This window comes from Neovison vison, chromosome 13, assembly GCF_020171115.1.
Source record: "Neovison vison isolate M4711 chromosome 13, ASM_NN_V1, whole genome shotgun sequence".
In the NCBI taxonomy this organism is placed as follows: Eukaryota; Metazoa; Chordata; class Mammalia; order Carnivora; family Mustelidae; genus Neogale; species Neogale vison.
The window spans coordinates 100277026-100295721 of NC_058103.1; the positions used below are offsets into that span (position 1 = coordinate 100277026).

The window sequence follows — 18696 nt, forward strand, 5'->3', positions numbered from 1 at the left end:
AGCACAGTTATTTCCTCCCTCCCTCCTCCCCTCCCTCCCCACTCATGAGTGAAATCCTGGATGTCAGAGGCATGGAGGAAGAAGAAACGGGTAGGCCACAGTTCTAAATTATGGGTTTTGAGTCCCAACTACCTATAGGACATTGATGTTGGGCATTCACATCTAACAGGCATCTAGAAACATGACTCGAAGCTCAGGAGACAGAGACATGAGTTATGAATCATCATTAGCACAGAGCAAGCAAGGCCTTAAGTATGAATACAATCAATCAGGGAAGATGGAAAATAAGAAAAAAGAGGCAGAAGGTGGAGTTCTGGTGAAAACCCATATGAGAAGCAGGCAGAGGAGGAACATGAAAAGAGATCTACTCTCAGTCTTGGAGGTGGGCCAGAGAGATAGAATTAAAATTAAGACAAAAGCTGGGCGCCTGGGTGGCTCAGTGGGTTAAGCCGCTGCCTTCGGCTCAGGTCATGATCTCGGTGTCCTGGGATCGAGTCCCGCATCGGGCTCTCTGCTCAGCAGGGGGCCTGCTTCCCTCTCTCTCTGCCTGCCTCTCCGCCTACTTGTGATTTCTCTCTGTCAAATAAGTAAATAAAATCTTTAAAAAAAAAAAAAAAAAGACAAAAGCTATGTCACAGAAGTGAAGTGAGGGGATAGGTCCAAGAAAGGAATAGTTTTAAATGCCAAACAGCCTTGTAAGTGCTTACTTATAAGGAGAAAAGAATTGGTGGGCCAGCTAATGACACAAGGAGCTAAAACACACTCTTTCACTGGAAAGTTGTCCACTGGATTTGGCAATTAGGAGGCCACTGGAGACCTCTGTCAGAGCAGTTTCAAGGAATGACCGAGTTTGGCTGAGAAGGAACCAAACCAAGGAAGGGTATAATCAGAATGACTTCAGTAGAAGAGAAATTTTAAGTACACTGCATGCAGAGGGAAGAGCTCGGGAGACCATCATTGGAGGCAACCTCAGAGTCTATGTGGATGGCCAGTCTGTAACTTTATAGTGTCATGGTCCCCATACCTCCCCAATCCCAAATCCTCTCACTCCCACAGCCATACCCTTGACTTTGTCATCAATACCCTGATCACTTCCTTCCCAATCTGTCATTTCCCTTCTGGCTACATTTTCTGTCCTATACTGTGAAGGAATTACAGATTGAGAAAAAAATGAAGACTAGAGACCCACAGGAAGGAAGAAAAAAGGAAAAAGAAAGGACTGGGAGAAGAAAGAGGGGGAACTCCTTTCAGATGATAGTCAAAAAGCAGGAGAGAAAGGATTAAGGTTTTGGAGGTGAAGCAGCTCTTAGTCGTAAGATTCCCCAGGGAAAGGACACAGAAATTGACCAAGAATTATAGCCAGGCTTAGAGTGTAACTTTTTTTTTTTTTAAAGAGTTTATTTATTTATTTGAGAGAGAGCGAGCAAGAGAGTGAGCATGCACAAGTAGGGGGAGGGGCAGAAGAAGAGGGAAAGAAAGAAGCAAACTCCACACTGAGTGGGGAGCCAGACACAGAGCTTGATCCCAGGACCACGAGATCACAACCTGAGCAGAAGGCAGACAGCCCCCCACACTGCCCCCCACCTTAAAGTATAATTTAATTATTAAATTGCTGACCTTTGATATAAGCTTTTTACAGCAGTTGGTCTGACTGGTAGCTGAAAAATGTGTTGTTCATCAAGAGGATTTTGTTTGTAATATTTTACGCAGGACCTAAAACAAACAAACAAAAACAAACCCAAAAAAGGACATCTTTTGGGGGGAAAAAATGCCCCTTGGAGATAAAGGCTTTCTGATAATCTAAAGCTCTTAAGGGAAACATTTCATCTAGGACCACTAACCAAAACAATAACAGAAGAATAATTTCAGGGCCACAAAAGTAAACCAAAAATGCCCCCTCCCCCTTACACAAAAGTTGGGTTGTTTTTGATTCTGAAAGCAAATCTCATTCAATTTTTTTTTCCCAATTTATTTATTTTCAGAAAAACAGTATTCATTATTTTTTCACCACACCCAGTGCTCCATGCAAGCCGTGCCCTCTATAATACCCACCACCTGGTACCCCTACCTCCCACCCCCCCGCCACTTCAAACCCCTCAGACTGTTTTTCAGAGTCCATAGTCTCTCATTCAATTTTTTAAAAAATTTTTAAATCAAAAGAAGACGTATTTCTCACAATGTAAAATATATTCAAGTTGAGCCAAAGTAAAGGCATGAGAGGGGAAGAAAGAGGTATCAGAGAAAGAAAAGCAAAAGAAGCAAAAGAAAGCCAATGATAGCCTCCATGGTTTTCAAACTCAAGAGAATTAAAGAGTTAACTCATTTACACTCATCTTTAATGACAATAAATCTTTTAGAGTCTGTAAACAACAACGATTTCAAACTTTTCCCTGTACAACTGAGACAAATTCTGATTTCAGGAAAGGCCCAGGGAAAAAGCCAGCCCTTCCACCAGATGGTTCACTCATTTCCAATCTGAGGCTTCAAATACACATAAGACGCCAGCAACCCACGTAAGAGGATCATTCCAAGCTGTTTATAGTCAAACTCATCAGTGGAATCTCTAAAATTACAGCAGTGCTATTGACAGAGGTCTGGTAATAACAGTTGGTTCCACTCAAGTACCCTATAGAGATCTAGCAATGCTTAGTTTGGCCGCAATGTATTAAGGACAGAAAGAAAAGAGAAGGAAGTAGTCATGAAGCACCTATTAGGTGCTGGGTTCTTATACACATGCCATCATTTAACCCCAACAACAAACACATAAGGTTATTAGTTCCTGTTTCTAGATGAGAAAACAAGATGCAACAAGAGGAAACTTCCCCAGGAAGGCAGAAAGTGCTAGGCCAAGTGTTGAACCCAAGTCCTTCTGAATCCAGAGCCTTTCCCTTCCTCTGACCGGGACCAGAAGCATTCTGCTATGGAGACAGGCTGTACAGAGTCTAGCCGAACTGATAATAAAAACTGCACACATTTTGGCTCCAGCTATTTCACAAGAGAATTCATGTGTATGTGACAGGACCAAGAGAGCAATACTTACTGTGTTAAAGCAAAGAGGAGCTCATGTTGGGGCTTAATGAAAAGCATGCAACTGACTAATATTTCTAGAATATGGTGGAGTTTTTGAACACGATACACCTGTTCTTGTATATCTACTGATGGAGTAATGAAATATTCCTGGAATAAAAAACAGTACAAGCAAAATAAGAAGTTAAAGAACGAGAACAATCTTTACAAAGATTGCTCTGCTTGCTAAACCTTAACTATGCTTGATTTAGGGAAAAAAACTGGAGGCAGCCAGAGAATGTGCCACCTTTCAATATTATTCTTTAGAATAAACCATAAGTGAAGTCGTTACTGAGAATGTTCCCAACAAACCATTACGTTCTCTGGTCAAATGAAATCCAAGAACTGCCTTACCACAGAGGCCTAAGTGGGTAACTAATACCACCCTCCGAACTCTCCAGATGGAGTGACTCGCAAATCCACAAGATAATTCTTAACTTCAATACCTTTGCCAGGTGTACAGAACTGTCCACCTCTAAAAATAGGTAACAGTACCAAGAGATTAATCAAGTGTGTTGATAAGCTTCCACTCATCTATTATTGGCAAACTGGTACAACCAGTTTAAAAAAAAAAAACTTGGCAATATATGTCAAGCATCATCAAATGCTCAGACCTCATCCTATTTTTGAGAAAAGATCCTAAGAGAGTACCCCATGGTAAATATGGAAAGTGGAAGTCTATGACGGCCCCCAAGATTCCCACTGCCTGAAGTACATATCTTATATAATCCCTTCCCCTTCAGTAAGGCCAGAACTTGTGAATATGATGGGATGTTACATCCATGATAAGGTTACTAAATGACTGACTTTGAATTAAACTAAAGGGAGATTATTACCTGGTCATCACTATGATCTACCTAATCAGGTGAGCCTTTTAAGAGAAGGTGACGCATTAGAGATGCTCTCCTGTTGGCTCTGAAGAAACAAACTGCCCACCATGTTGTGGAGAAGGCCACATGGCAAGGACCCATGAGCAACCTCTAAGACCTGAGACTGGCTCTGGGTCAACAGCTAGCAAGAAAATGGGAACCTTTGTTATCAGACCACAAGGAAATGAATTCTGCCAACAACAAATGAGAAAATTTAGAAGAATATTTTCCCCTAGTCAAGGAGATGGCTGACACTTTGATTTCAGCTATGTGAAACTCTAGCTAAAATGTACCCAGTGTCCAACCCCGGGAAACTGTGATCTAATATAGCTGTGTTCATTTACACTTCTCAGTTTGTACTCCAGGAGTACCCCCCTTATCCAAGTTTTCACTTTCCACGGTTTCAGTCCTCCTGAAAGGTCAATAGTGGTCTAACACTAGGTCATAACACCTACATCATTCACCTCACTCAATCTCATCAGCATTTTATCATCCCACATCACAAGATGGGTGAGTGCAGTAACATATTTTGAAAAAGACAGAGACCACACCACATAACTTTTATTACATTATATTAGTATAATTGTTCTATTTTTAGTCTTTGCTGTTAATCTCTGACTGTTCCTAAACTTTAGGATAGGTGAGTGTGTATAGGAAATGACACAGTATACATAATATTTAGTACTATCCATGGTAGTCCCCCATAGGTAGGTGGGGACTACTGGAATTTGTTATGCAGTAATAGAAAACAAATACAGTAAGGAAAAAGCATCAGAATCATTTGAAATAAGAGAGGACTTATTTAAAAAGACATATTCTTGAGCCCCAGGCCTATGGAGTCACTAGGGCCCAGGAATTAATAATTCAGTAAGTTTTCAAGAAGATTCTCCAAGTTTAAGGACTATTGTGTCAAAAGTTTGGAGTCAAACCATATTAAAATAAAAACAGGCAAATGAAATTGCTAGGGAGTATTCATGAAAATAAAGAGTACTTTATCTGTTATTTATTTATTTTTATACTTATCTGTTTCCTAGGACCTAAGACAGAAGTTGGCACAGAATAGGTATTTAGTATCTATAAGTAGAACGAATAAAAGAAAAACCAACTTTAGAATAAAAAAAAAAAAACTCACCAAGTGATTCAAAGATGCAAGTTCCTGACCTAGTAAGAAAAAACACACAAATGCAAATAAGCTTCAGATATTGTCTATTAGCTGCTAAGGAACCTAAGTAAAAAAAAAAATTTTCAAGATTTTATTTATTTATTTATTTATTTGACACAGAGAGAGAGAGAGAGAGAGAGACACCACAAGTAGGCAGAGAGGCAGGCAGAGAGAGAGGAGGAAGCAGGCTTCCCGCTGAGCAGGGAGCCCGATGTGGGGTTCGATCCCAGGACCCTGAGATTATGACCTGAGCCAAAGGCAGTGGCTTAACCCACTGAGCCACATGGCACCCCCTAAGTAAAATTTTTCAGAGTTCATATATAAAAGGGATGCTCAAGTTAAATAGCTCCTCAGAAATAGCCAAAGTTTATGGCATGTTACACCATAAATATATATTAAATATATAAATATATATATTTATATATTTATATAAATATATATTTATTTTATTTAAATATATAAATATATAATATATAAATATATAAATATAATATATATTTATGTAAATATAAATATATATTAACACTATTCTAGAACCATCACAGCTTGCCTCTAATAAAAACAACCAAGTGCTGGGTATTAAAACAGCATCCCACAAAAAGATTTTTTTATTTACTACACCAACCTTCTAGGATCTCAAAATGTTTGAATTGAAAACACAAGCAAACAAAAACTAGAGTGCTACTTAATCAAGTATCTTTTTATTTTAAAAGATTTTATTTTTTTATTTGAAAGAGGGAGAGAGAGCATGAGAGAGAGAAAGCATGAGAGGAGAGAGGTCAGTGGGAAAGCAGATTCCCTGCCGAGCAAGAAGCCTGATGCAGGATTCGATCCTGGATTCCAGGATCATGACCTGAGCCAAAGGCAGTTGCTTAACCAACTGAGCCACCCACACGCCCTTAATCAAGTATCTTTATCAAGAAGGAAATTAAGTGCCAGAAAACAGAAGTGCTGATTTCACAGTGAACCAGAGTGAAAGCGAGGGCTATAAATGACAGGGCCAAGTAGAAAGAGAACATCTGAGAATGACTCTGGCTGAAGACTATGAAGTACTTTTTAATTTTTTAAAAGCTGGGAAAGGGACTCACCTATGAAAAAACTGATATAATCTTTCTTTAGTTTATCCAGACCAATTTCCAAAAGCATCTTGACTGGAACAGTTCCACTGAGAGCAACTGAGTCCATGGCTCCATGATAAGACTGATGGATAAGCTTACTTAGTAAACTGTTACTCTCACTGTGGAGCTAGAAATTAAAAAAAAAAAAAATATATATATATATATATATATATATATATAAAACCATAAGTAAAAACAAACAAATCCAATAAATAAAAGAGAAGCAAACTGTATTAGCTACAAGCTGAAAATGATAAGCATTTTCAATCTCTTGATACCATAAACTGAATAAAAAGCCCTAAGTTATAAACAAGTCTGTTCCTGAAGGATCATTCCTATATGATTTGCTTTAGCCCGAAGCAACTATGAAGAGGTTCAACTGATCACCCCCAGATACAATTCCACCAAAAAGACAGGGTTGGTCCTCTGACGCTTTGTAACTAGGACTTTTCTCCTAGCTGATTAAGTGCTCCTGGGCATCCTTCCCAACACTGAACATCTTCCTCTGCACAGAACACCTGCTACTTCAGGACAACTTCCTCCCTCGTTGGTCTCTGTGTCAGAAGGAGCTCCTTGGCTACAATATTAACACACTAACTAGATCATCTACAAATCAAGAGCTGTGAACGAACAGAGCTAAAGCAGATACCAAATACTAAACACTTCATTTTAAAGGTTTTGTGTTTTGTTTTGTTTTGTTTTTTAAAGATTTTATTTGTCAACAAGAGAGAGAGTGCAACCAGAAGAAGCAGGCTCTCCAATGAGCAGGGAGCCCAATGTGGGACTCGATCCCAGGACCCTGGGGTCATGACCTGAGCTGAAGGCAGACGTTTAACTGTCTAAGCCACCCAGGCGCCCCAACACTTCGTTTTAAAGATACCTGAAATACTGGACATTTTCTCACTGATGTCTATTTTCTCTAATCTCCATCATAATCTCTGGCATTTCCCTTGTTTCAGTAAAAACGATTTCCGTGCTGTTTGTACTCATTTCACATGGCAGGGATATACTTGCAAACATCTCACAAACACAGAAGTCACGTGAGAAAACCTCTACAGCAGAGGTCATACTGTCTACAGTCACCACCGCCCAGTGAAGGGCAGCGCTCACAGACCTTCGCTGTGCAGTGGATCTTTGCACTCACCCACAAAAGTTTCTAAGTTTTACAGTTATGAACTGGCAGCTACCCTAGTTCAAAGAATTCCTATGAAATGAGGAATCTTTTGGTTTCTAGTTTTTCTTAAGTTAGCTTTTTCTTGATTGTAAAAGCACAAGTTCATTGTGGAAAATCCATAAAGTATAGAAATGTAGAATGCAGTTGGAAAAATTCATTTGTAACCCTAGCACTAGAGGCGACTGCTATAACATTTTGGTATATTTATTACTACGTTTTTCTCTCCAAAAGTTACTTTCTTTATGCAATAATGTACAGTCCTTTCTTTTTACTGCAGATTTTAAGCATTTTTCCACATCATCTGCCGGCATCATTTTAGCAACCATCACATATGCCATTATGTGGCCATATCATTATTTACTTAGTCCTTTAATGGGGAATTTAGGTCATTTATAACTTTTTGCTACTATAAATGAGGCTGTGGTGACTATTCCAATACATAAAATCTTGATATGTTCCTATGCATGAGCTTAGGGTGGATCCTAAGAAAAAAACTAATGATTCAAAGAGCGAGCATGATACACTTTGAGGATCTCAATGCATTATCCACAGCTGCTTCATAAAGAACATCCCAATTTGTGCTCTCATCAGTAGTATATGAGAACAGTCATTCACAGCAACAACAATGATAGTACTAGTATCTTACACATAATGAACACCTAATTATGAGCTGGGTGCTAGTTGCATTACATGAGTTAAATTATTTAGCACTAATGGGGCACGGGTGGCTCAATGGGTTAAGTGTCTGCCTTCAACTCAGGTCATGATCCAGACCAATTTTGGATCTTGGGAATGAGCCCCACAGTGGGCTCCCTGCTTGGCAGGGAGCCTACTTCTCCCTCTCTCTCTGCCATTCCCCCGTGCTTGTGCTCTCTCTCTCAAATAAATAAATAAAATCTTAAAATGAAATTTTTTTTTCCAGGACAAACAAAACAAACCAGCAATCACCAAACCAGCCTTATAAGAAATACTGAAAGGGTTCCTCTAAGCAAAGAGAGAGCCTAAAAGTAACACAGACCAGAAAGGAACAGAGACAATATACAGGAACAGTCACCTTATAGACAATACATTGGCACTAAAGTCATATCTTTCAATAGTTACCCTGAATGTATGTAAATGAGCTAAAAGTCCCAGTCAAAAGATAGAGGGCATCAGATTGGATTAAAAAAAAATAAGACCCATCGATATGCTGTCTGCAAGAGACTCATTTTAGACCCAAAGACACCTCCAGATTTAAAGTGAGGGGGTGGAAAACCATTTACCACACTAACGGACATAAAAAAAAAAAGCTGGAGTGGCAATCCTTATATCAGATAAATTAGATTTTAAACCAAAGACTACAATAAGAGATGAGGAAGGACACTATATCATATTTAAAGGGTCTATTCAACAAAAAACAAAATTTTTAGCCCTAAAACAACAGGTACTTTTCCTATCCCTACTGTACAGATGAGGATGTTGGGGCATAGGTACGTAAAGAAACCCACTCAAGTTTACATAGCTAAGAAAGCAACAGGGCTGGATTCAAATTCAGGTAGTCTGTTCCCAAGCCTATGCCTTAAGCTTCAGGATATGCCACTGAAAAAGTGTTCTAACACACACTACTAAACCTACCCACGGCTGTATATCACCACGTTGTAGACTCTGGATGATCAACGTGAAGCACTTCACCAAATCTTGATACGAAATCACACCTTGGAAAACAAGTCAGTGCAACATTACTTTCATGGTATTGCTGCAGATTAAATATATCATCAATCTTAAGGAAAGACAAAGAGAAGACAAGTATATTTTATAGGTGGGGGAAGGGGAAAGAAAATAAAGGCAAAAAGAAAAATTAAACACATTTCTAAAGTAAGAGAGTAAGTTCACTGTCACAAGGTAACACAGTGCAATATTAAGGAATATCTTTCCCTTTTTCTAATAATTATAATGTCACTAAGGTGGAGGTTTTGAAATGTAACATAAAAGCCACCTATATCTTATACTCAAGGCAGGAGAAAAGAATAGACTCTATGAAGTGCCTTCTCTTAATACAATTCTTGAGTAGAATGTGCCAATACCTTATTAGGAGTGAATTTGAGAAAACAGGAACCAGCCTTCCATAGAAGACTAGTAGTACTCTAGTCCTGTATGATCTTCAAAGACTTAAAAGTAAACCTAACAAATGCAGGAAACGTTTTATTTCACAATCATGACAGACACGTACTACCACTCATTTTGAACCACAGCTGCTCAGCAAAATCCAGATCCCCCCGTACTGTGAAGAGACACTCAATGGAGCGGTCAACCGCAGCGCTGTCATGCTTCACCGTCTGAAAAAGCAGTATCAGAGAGTGACTCAGTTTATCAAACAAGAAAAGGAATAATTTAAAGCCAGTGGGCTTTCAAATGCGGCCCTGAGAAAATTGGGGATCCACAGATGGGAATGAATTTTCTACACCTCATTCATTCATGACGAGATACAAATCAAGTGACAGTGAAAAATGGGACCCCTAAAATTGTTGTACAAGTGTGATACCTAAAAGCAAGCATTTGACTTTTTTGATGCAATAATAATGAATTGACATTTGTTTCCATTTTCCTGTTTCATCAAATGACAACCTATTTAGATGAATTTAATGATACCAGGAAAAGCATATTAACAAACCATCTCACAGCATATTAGTATGATAATACCATCTTATAGCATATTGACATAGTCATTTCTGCTTCTTTGCAGTTGATCAATTAATAATACATACACATTAGTTCTCTTCAAATGCATTTCTTAGTTCTTAAGCAAAACAATCACCAGTGCTGACATTAAAGACCAACAAAAAACTACCCTCAAAATGCTGCCTTAGCTATCCCAGATCCACTTGAAATACGACACGAAGGACAGCAGTGCGACCAAATTTTAAAAGCTATTTCAGTGCACATTTCTAACTGGTAAGAGTCGCTTACCTCTGTGTCTTTTTTTGTAGAATCAGTAAATCCATCCAGCTTATTTAAGTCTAGAAAGTAGCAAAAGCTTGTTAACTCTAGATTTCATTTTCTTGCTTTCTAAATAATTTCTGTCCTAATCCTGTTTTCAAATGGTAAATGAGGACAGTAGAAGTATACCAGGGATTTTAGCAAATTACTTGACTCTCTACTGGCAGTTATGAACTAAGATACAGTGAAAGTCACTGACACACAACATTGGGCCCGTGGTAGGTGCTCAAAGGTTTCTGTTCCATCCCTCTTTTCCTATAGTCTTTTTTTTTTTTTTAAGATTTTATTTATTTATTTGTCAGAGAGAGAGGGAGAGAGAGCGAGCACAGGCAGAGGCAGAAGGAGAAGCAGGCTTCCCGCCGAGCAAGGAGCCCGATGTGGGACTCGATCCCAGGACGCTGGGTTCATGACCTGAGCCGAAGGCAGCTGCTTAACCAACTGAGCCACCCAGGCGTCCCTCTTTTCCTATAGTCTTAAATACAGCTGTTGTATATAAAATTTAAATTCAGTACTATTCTTAAAAATTACCTAGACTCTACCGTTAGTAATTCAGAACAAATCTGTCCCTCTGACCATGAGAGACCTCATAGCTTTATAAATTTCCCAACCAAAAAGAATACCAAGCCCAGAAAGACAACTTATTTTTAAATTTAGAAAAGTATAAATTCTCAACAAAGAAAAATCAACAATATACACAGCATAAGTTAGAAAAACAAAGACCATTCAGAAATTCTTGCACAAGTTCAACAGCAGATTTTACTTCCAGAGGCTCAGGCCATTCAGTTACACCAGTCCGCAAACCATCAGCCAAAACCTAAGGGAGATTTAAAAAAAAAGAAAAAAAAGAAATCCAATATTTTCTTAGGGGAAAAAAACAAACAAACAAACAAACAAAAAACTTCATCAGTAGGAATATATTTAATACTAATATTAGTCATTATAACATTTCTTGAACATTCATGAACCACATGCCAGGAACAGCTCTAAGTGTTTTATATGTAGTATGGTATTTAATCCTCACAAAAACCCTATCAGGCAGATATTACCATCATTCCCATTTCACTGAGGCCAAGGGAGGTAAAGTAACTTGCTCAAGGTCACACATTACTGACGTGCCAAGACAGACACCCGGCAGTCTGGTACCGAAGACGGTGTTCTAAGGGTGATGCCATGTGCATCAGTGCTACTGAGGATTCCAGACTAATGAGCCTGCCCTGAAGACACTGTAATTTTGATTAAAAAGGACCAATAATCCAGGTGCAATAATCAGGGAGCAAAAAACGTGAAACCGAATGGAAGTTTATATAAAAATAATTTAAATGTATATGTCTATACATTTAATATCTATACCAAAGGAAAGGGAGACTGGAACAGCCAGGGGAACAATGTGAAGCATCAGCAGTACTCAAATGTGGGAAGTAGGAGCTGCAGAGAAGGAACATGGAACAAGATGAAGAGGGTGGGGCGAGGTCCAGCCGTGGTAGAGAAAACACCTACGGAACAGTGAGAAATGAAGGCCCAGACAGATCTTAAAACCTCTTGGGTTGTTTTTTTTTTTATTTCATATGAAAGACGGTAGCTGTTGATGTTTTGGCAGGAACGTGGCATATCAAGGACTTAAGAACTTGTGTTAGGGGCGCCTGGGTGGCTCAGTGGGTTAAAGCCTCTGCCTTCAGCTCAGGTCATGATCTCAGGGTCCTGGGATCGAGCCCCACATCGGGTTCTCTGCTCAGCGGGGAGTCTGCTTCCTCCTCTCTCTCTCTGCCTGCCTCTCTGCCTACTTGTGATCTCTGCCTGTCAAATAAATAAATAAAATCTTAAAAAAAAAAGAATTTGTGTTAGAAATACCCAAGATGGATTCTAAGGAAAAGAGAAAGTACAATGTTTCTCAACAGAGGTGATATCAATTTCTACCCCTCGGGGCGGGGGGGGGTCTCTGGAAAAATGTGCAGATAGTTTTTGGTGTCACAATGACAGGGGGTACAAGGGCACTTTGAGTATTTAGTCTGGTGGGGGCCAAGGATGCTAAATATCTTACAATGTGTACAATGGTCCCAAAGCACAAAGAATGGTTATGCCTAAAATGCCCATAGTGTCCCTGTTGAGAAACAATAAATGACCATTAGAGTAGTCCAGGAAGCAGGGGATAAGGGCTTTAACTAAGATGGGCAGTGAGAAAAAGCTTAAAGGAAAAAAAGAACAGTTTATTAGAGAGAGAGGGAGGGAGAGAGGAAGGGAGATGTGGAAAAAATAAAAAAAATCCTAGGTATTTACAAAAACACAGGGGACTGACCTTGGGAAAGATTGTGGCCATGGGCACATCTAAGATTCTGTGAATTTACAAGGGAGGTTTTAACAAAACATGGACTTTCAAGTCAGACAGACAGGCATGAGTTTGAATGACAGACGTGTATTTGAATCAGGTCTTCCACATAGCAACTGCTGATGCTTCCAGCAAAATAACCGAAACCTCCAGCACCACATCCCTGGCACAGAGTGGCAGCTTCTAGTTGTGACAGTTCTGATGAAGGGATAGTTGGAAGGCAGATAGGGGCAGGGACAAGGGGCCCTGCCTTAAGAGGAAACCACCTTTAAAAGGATTTTACACTACCTTGGAAGGAGCCCTCCACTCTTTCCCGGGTGACAGATAGGGACAATAACCAGAACCTATGACAGGCGTAGGGAGGGTTAGTCAGAATAAAAGCCTGCTAACAAGCCCATAAAAATCCCTTGACGAGAAACTCAGGTCCCCTCCCTTTTTGGGAGCTTTGTACCATAAACCTTGCTTTGCCGCCCACCACTCTGTCTACCTCTTCATTCTTCTAAGTGGTGTGACCAAGAACCAGGGCACAGAAAGAAAAAAATCCTTCCATGTTAGTGTGGTGGTAGCAATCGTTCCTACTAACCTAAAGTAGAGAGTTTCTAGCCTGGGAAACTGAAGGAATAGTGGAACCACATACAGAAATGGGGGGGGGGGTTCTCTGAGGGGATCTTGCCTGGAGAAAATCTCAAATTTCATTTTGGAAATATTGTTTGAGGCAACAACCCTCTACTCAACTGGGAAATGATTCGGTGGAAGTGGGAAGGGGAATGGTCAGCTTAAAGAAGAAGAGTCTGGAGTTCCCTCATAAAAGCATTAGCCAAATTAGTGAATGACAGGGTTTGAAGAGAGAAGGGCAGAAACATGAGGATAGAAGGGTGATAGAAGCCCACAGGAAGGGTCCTAAAAGAGGAGTTTTCCAGAAAGAAAGGTGAGAAAAAAATACCAGGTTTTATACAAACAGGGAAATAATAATTGGACCTAAAAGTATTAGAAATGCTTGGTACTGTGCTAGCTGCTGCAGACACAGAGTACCTGGCTCTCAGGTCTAGAAGGACAGACAGAAAAGCAAACAGATCAATGTGTTTGATAAACACTCTGACAAGAGGTGTGAGGAGTGAGCTTTCACAACACAAAACACAGGCAGCATAAGCCACTCTGGGGGACCAGTGCAATCACCCTAGATAAGGACATCACAGAGAGCTCAGGGTGCGAGAGAATACCCCGGGCAGAGCAAGACGCACTTACCACAATGGGACAGCATGACAGGACCAGGTACAATAAGCAGGCCAGAGTTAGGGGATCAGTGGGAGCAGAAGCGGGCAAGAGATTAAAGAAAGAAATAAGTTGGAGCTAATAAGAACATGAAAAGAAGCTCCAAGTCGGTAAGCCATCCAGAAAATGCAAGTCAAAACCATCAAATACCACCTCGTCCCCACTAGGATGGAAATAAAAATTAATAATAATCATAATAAAAAGATAATATCAAAGTGTTGGCAAGGATATGCAGAAATTGGAACACACACTGCTGGTAGGAATGTAAAATCTATAGCCACTTCGGAAAACAGTTATAGTTTGGCAGCTCCTCCAAAGCTTAGAAACACAGTTATCACACTGCCCCAGGAACGCCACCCAAAAGATGTGAAAACGTATGTCCCACAAAACTTATACAAGACTCTTCACGGCAGCATTATTTGTAATAGTCAAAAAGTAGAAACAACAGAAACACCCATCAGCCGACGAGTGGATGAACGAGATATGCTATAGCTACGTGATGAACTGCTATTCACTGATGAAATGGAACAAAGTACTATAAAAGCAGACCAGCAGCTGCAGGGCTGGGGGGCTTGGGAGGTGACTGCTAATGGGTATGGGGTTTCTTTTGAAGAAAATGCTCTGAAATTATATGTGACCACAGTTATACAACTCTGTAAGTATATGAAAACCCACTGAATTATGTACTTGAAACAAGTGAATTTTATGGGATATAATTTATCTCAAAGCTGTTAAAAAAAAAAAAGTAAGTAGGGCAAATGACTAAATGTAAACGGCTCTCTATCCCAGGCAAGGACATTTTGAATTTCTACTGCATTAAAATGAGGCACCCCTTGAGATTCAATTTGTAGAATAGAGTAAAACTCACTGAGACATAAAATTCTTGAAACATATGCTAGTCTTTAGCATGAGTCAAAATCCCAGTTATTAATAAGCAGATTATACATGCATTTGGGATAAACTGGCAGCCGACCCAAGTAAAGAGGGGAACCTACTATCTGAATAAAAACTGAACACTCCAGTAAAAAGGCGGAAGAAGTGTAGCTCTTAACTAATGCTCCCTGTGATTGTAAGGACAACTACCATGCAGTAAAATAATATCATCCAAATTGCCAAGAGTATCTACTGAATACACAACAACTGGAACAAATTTTGAAAAACTAATTAACAATGATATTAGCATATATTCTTATGAAAACACAAGATTTAATACAAGTCACAAATTCCAGAAGGATACTCACAAGGAGAAATTTCAGTTCTCTCTGAAGATGATTCAAAGGACCTCTGGGCTCTCCCGATTCCACTTTAATATTCTAAAAAGTTTCCAAAGTCAGTTTTCACTAGTAGTCCCATCTTCTCTGCATAATGGTCACAGTTATTTGCATTTCAAGCTCCCCACACATTAAAAAATATATTTCATAAAGCACTAATGAACTGAATAAGTAAGGTAATACTGCATTTAGAACATCTTCCCCAGAGACACCATAGATCCCATCCATCCCAAGACAGTAACCTAAACTCATGCCACCAACCCCTCTCTATACCATGATTGTGCCTATGTCGAACGACTGCTCTCCTCATACCCTCTCCTGCCCTTTCCCACTGAATTTCCAAAAGAAAGAGAGAGAAATGAAAATAAATACATCCTGAGACCCAATGACAAACTCAGCATTACCACATACCCAAAATAACCACCCTAGCAAATATGTTCAATAGACTCCTTCTAGCTAAACCAATGCTGTGCTGTCTTAGCCAGAGGTCACTTTCTAAAGCGAACTTTCCAAAACCTTAAAAGAAGTGTGTGGGGGGGAACCACAATTAACACTATCAGGCTTCTGTGTACAGAGATTTCAAAAACATAGTTGAGATTCTACTATATATGCAATTTTGTATATTTTCCTTTTGTTTGCCTAACAATAAGCATTTTTATTATCATTAAAGACACTTTAAATCATGATATGTAAAGAATGTATAATATTTCATCAGGAAAATCTATGTTAAACACTTCCCTATTGAACATTCGGGTTTGTTTTTAGTATTCTGGAAACACAGTCGTTATCACAGTATGGAATATCTTTGCACATATATTTTCGCTACCAATTCTGATTAACTTCAAACAGATTCCTAGAAAAGTAAATATAAAATGAAAAGCCTTAATAGTATAATGGTTCTGGATGTGTTGCCAATATCTACAATCTTTTAAGAATAGCAGAGATAAGTCACTTTGATTATTTCACTTGGGTCCCAACTCAAGAGACTTTTATTGGGGTGCCTCGGTGGCTCAGTGGGTTAAGCCGCTGCCTTCGACCCAGGTCACGATCTCAGGGTCCTAAGATGGAGTCCCGAATCAGGCTCTCTGCTCAGCAGGGAGCCTGCTTCCTCCTCTCTCACTGCCTGCCTCCCTCTCTGCCTACTTGTGATCTCTCTGTCATATAAATAAATAAAATATTTTTTTAAAAAAAGAGAGAGACTTTATTAATCACTAGAAAATTCTTAAGTTACATAATTGCCACCATGGGCAACTGACAGACTAGGTCACCCAGCCAAACCTCCACTGGCTGCCCCCGTGAGACTTCAGGAGTAAGCTGGGCCTCTCAGAACCATCCAGCAGGCAGGGCTGGGGCTGGAAGTATGCGGCACCAGCAACAAGCTAGTTAAAAGTCAATCCACACTGAATAAACTCAAAACAAAATACGGTTCACTCCTACCAAAGTTGCAGTTGAAGAAAGAGGAGGGATTTGAAGAATCTCATCAACGGGACTCCAGGAAATATCCAAAGTGATTGTAGTTTGTGACGCAGCAAGTGTGTCATCCAAGGCTGTAGACTTAAAGAGCTCATACTGGGCGAAGCCCCTGGCTGTTACCTGAAAAGAGCACACCAGCCACCATTAGCTACACTTTGACACAGCCAGAGGCCCGTTATCAAAACTACCTTGGTTCTTTTCCCAGCAGAAGAAAAAGTGCCACACTTTTCTCCCAAATGAAAAATAAGACAATTCTTTTTCATCACAAAAGGTGGTTACAAGGCAAAGGCAGCACCTATTTTTAGTCATTAACTTAAGTAAAAATAAACACAAACATTTCGATACTAAAAACAAACAAACAAAAACTAGTCATATTATGAGTGAAAAAACCTACTAAACTAGGTTAACAGGTCCATAACAGTTTGAAGAAACTAATGTCACAGAAGAAAGAAATACTTACAGTAGATAAATGATGTCTTTTCTTATGTGAACTTTTCAGGTCTTCAAGATTTACAGAGTAATTTTTATCAGCTATAAGACATAAAAGAAAAACAAATTTAAAGGTACAATTCAAAATTATACTGTTAGCGTTGGAAAATGACAACCCCTCAAATTCTGAGGGCAGTGCAACTTCACACTAGTCATTGCGAAATTAAGTTTTAAATCCAGATGAAATGGTGACAAAGGAAGGAAAGAGGAACAAAGGTCAATACTGGAACCATGCCCCGCAGGGTTAATAAGGTTGAAACACAGCAGAAAATTTAAAGCTGGTTTTTCAGAGACCGGTTTCTTTCTCATCGGTTATTGCGTCTTTTCGGACCCCACTAACGAATCCACTAGCTGCCTGTGCGGAGCCTGGACTCGAGGTCAACTGATACGACTCCAGCCTATGAACAAGCAAGGTTCTGCATCCCTTACCCGAGATAATGAGCCCACACCCTGTCATCCAGTTTCCAGGGGCTCAGGGATGCCCACAGCTCCTGCTCCTTGTCCTAAGATAACTTCCTGTGTCAGAGACAGAATCATGCCTTGTTCTGGTGTTAATCTCCACCCCCAGATGATCTGGGATAGATGTTACCTATGTTTGCCCAATGCACAGGCTCCATCTTTCCACATGAACAGTCACAAGCTTCCCCTGCCCTTTTCATCAATATGTATGCAATCTCAACCCCTAGGATCATAAACTTGCTCAGTCAGGAAGACAGATTTGGGAATATTCCCTGTCCTCTCTACGGGCTGCCTTTCTGATAATAAAACATTCTCTGCTTCAAACCCAGTGACTCATTAGAGATTTGGTTTACTGCACACTGGACACAAATCTGATGTCCGGGTTTGGTAAGAATGCTACTACCAAAAATATAATTAAACATCTACTATGAGATAGGAATTATATGGTTATATTCCATTTTTTTAATCCTCTGATGAAAATTTCCAAAAATACACAATATAAACCAAATGAAACCCAAATAAAACTAACAAAGCCATAAACTCCTGTTCAGATTTTTGGAGCTCTGTTTCGGGAACACTTCCTATATGCCACAAGTCACACATCAGAGTAGGTTCCTGGTGGCTGACAAGTTCCACTTCTTTACAATATGTTTTCAGTAAAAACCACAACACAGTAACAATACCAATAAATAAATATACACCCCCACAAAAGTAAGATGAGTGAGCTCTCACCTTTACAACTGACTGTATATAAGACAATTCCTGTAATGCTGTGATTTGTGGTGACAAGCTCAGCTCCGAGCCAACAGGTCCCTTCAGGATCTGAACTGTCGCACCTTACCCACAGGGGAGGAAGGGCAGTAACCGGCTGATTAATCTTCAGGTGGGTCATATTAGGATTGTGAGCCATGGTGTAAAGTCCGATTAACTGCCTTAAAAACAAGAGTAGGAAGAACAAACTATAAGTAGAAACTGTCCATCAACCAAGTTTTCATTTCCAAAGATATAATGAAGGGCACCTATGATTCTGACACTGATCCTACT

General features: G+C 39.7%; 1 protein-coding gene across 1 annotated transcript in view; it reads right to left on the reverse strand.

Moving 5' to 3' along the window:
• ZWILCH (zwilch kinetochore protein) overlaps nucleotides 1–18696 on the reverse strand; it is a 39139-nt gene that overhangs the window by 7824 nt on the left and 12619 nt on the right. The window contains exons 5-16 of the mRNA XM_044231691.1: nucleotides 18385–18584; nucleotides 17165–17235; nucleotides 16669–16824; nucleotides 15202–15273; nucleotides 11086–11179; nucleotides 10336–10385; nucleotides 9599–9704; nucleotides 9004–9083; nucleotides 6186–6342; nucleotides 5068–5096; nucleotides 3041–3177; nucleotides 1618–1713 (exon numbers count right to left, since the gene is read on the reverse strand). Coding sequence (XP_044087626.1) covers nucleotides 1618–1713; nucleotides 3041–3177; nucleotides 5068–5096; nucleotides 6186–6342; nucleotides 9004–9083; nucleotides 9599–9704; nucleotides 10336–10385; nucleotides 11086–11179; nucleotides 15202–15273; nucleotides 16669–16824; nucleotides 17165–17235; nucleotides 18385–18584 — 1248 coding nt within the window. The remainder of the gene's footprint in view (nucleotides 1–1617; nucleotides 1714–3040; nucleotides 3178–5067; nucleotides 5097–6185; nucleotides 6343–9003; nucleotides 9084–9598; nucleotides 9705–10335; nucleotides 10386–11085; nucleotides 11180–15201; nucleotides 15274–16668; nucleotides 16825–17164; nucleotides 17236–18384; nucleotides 18585–18696) is intronic.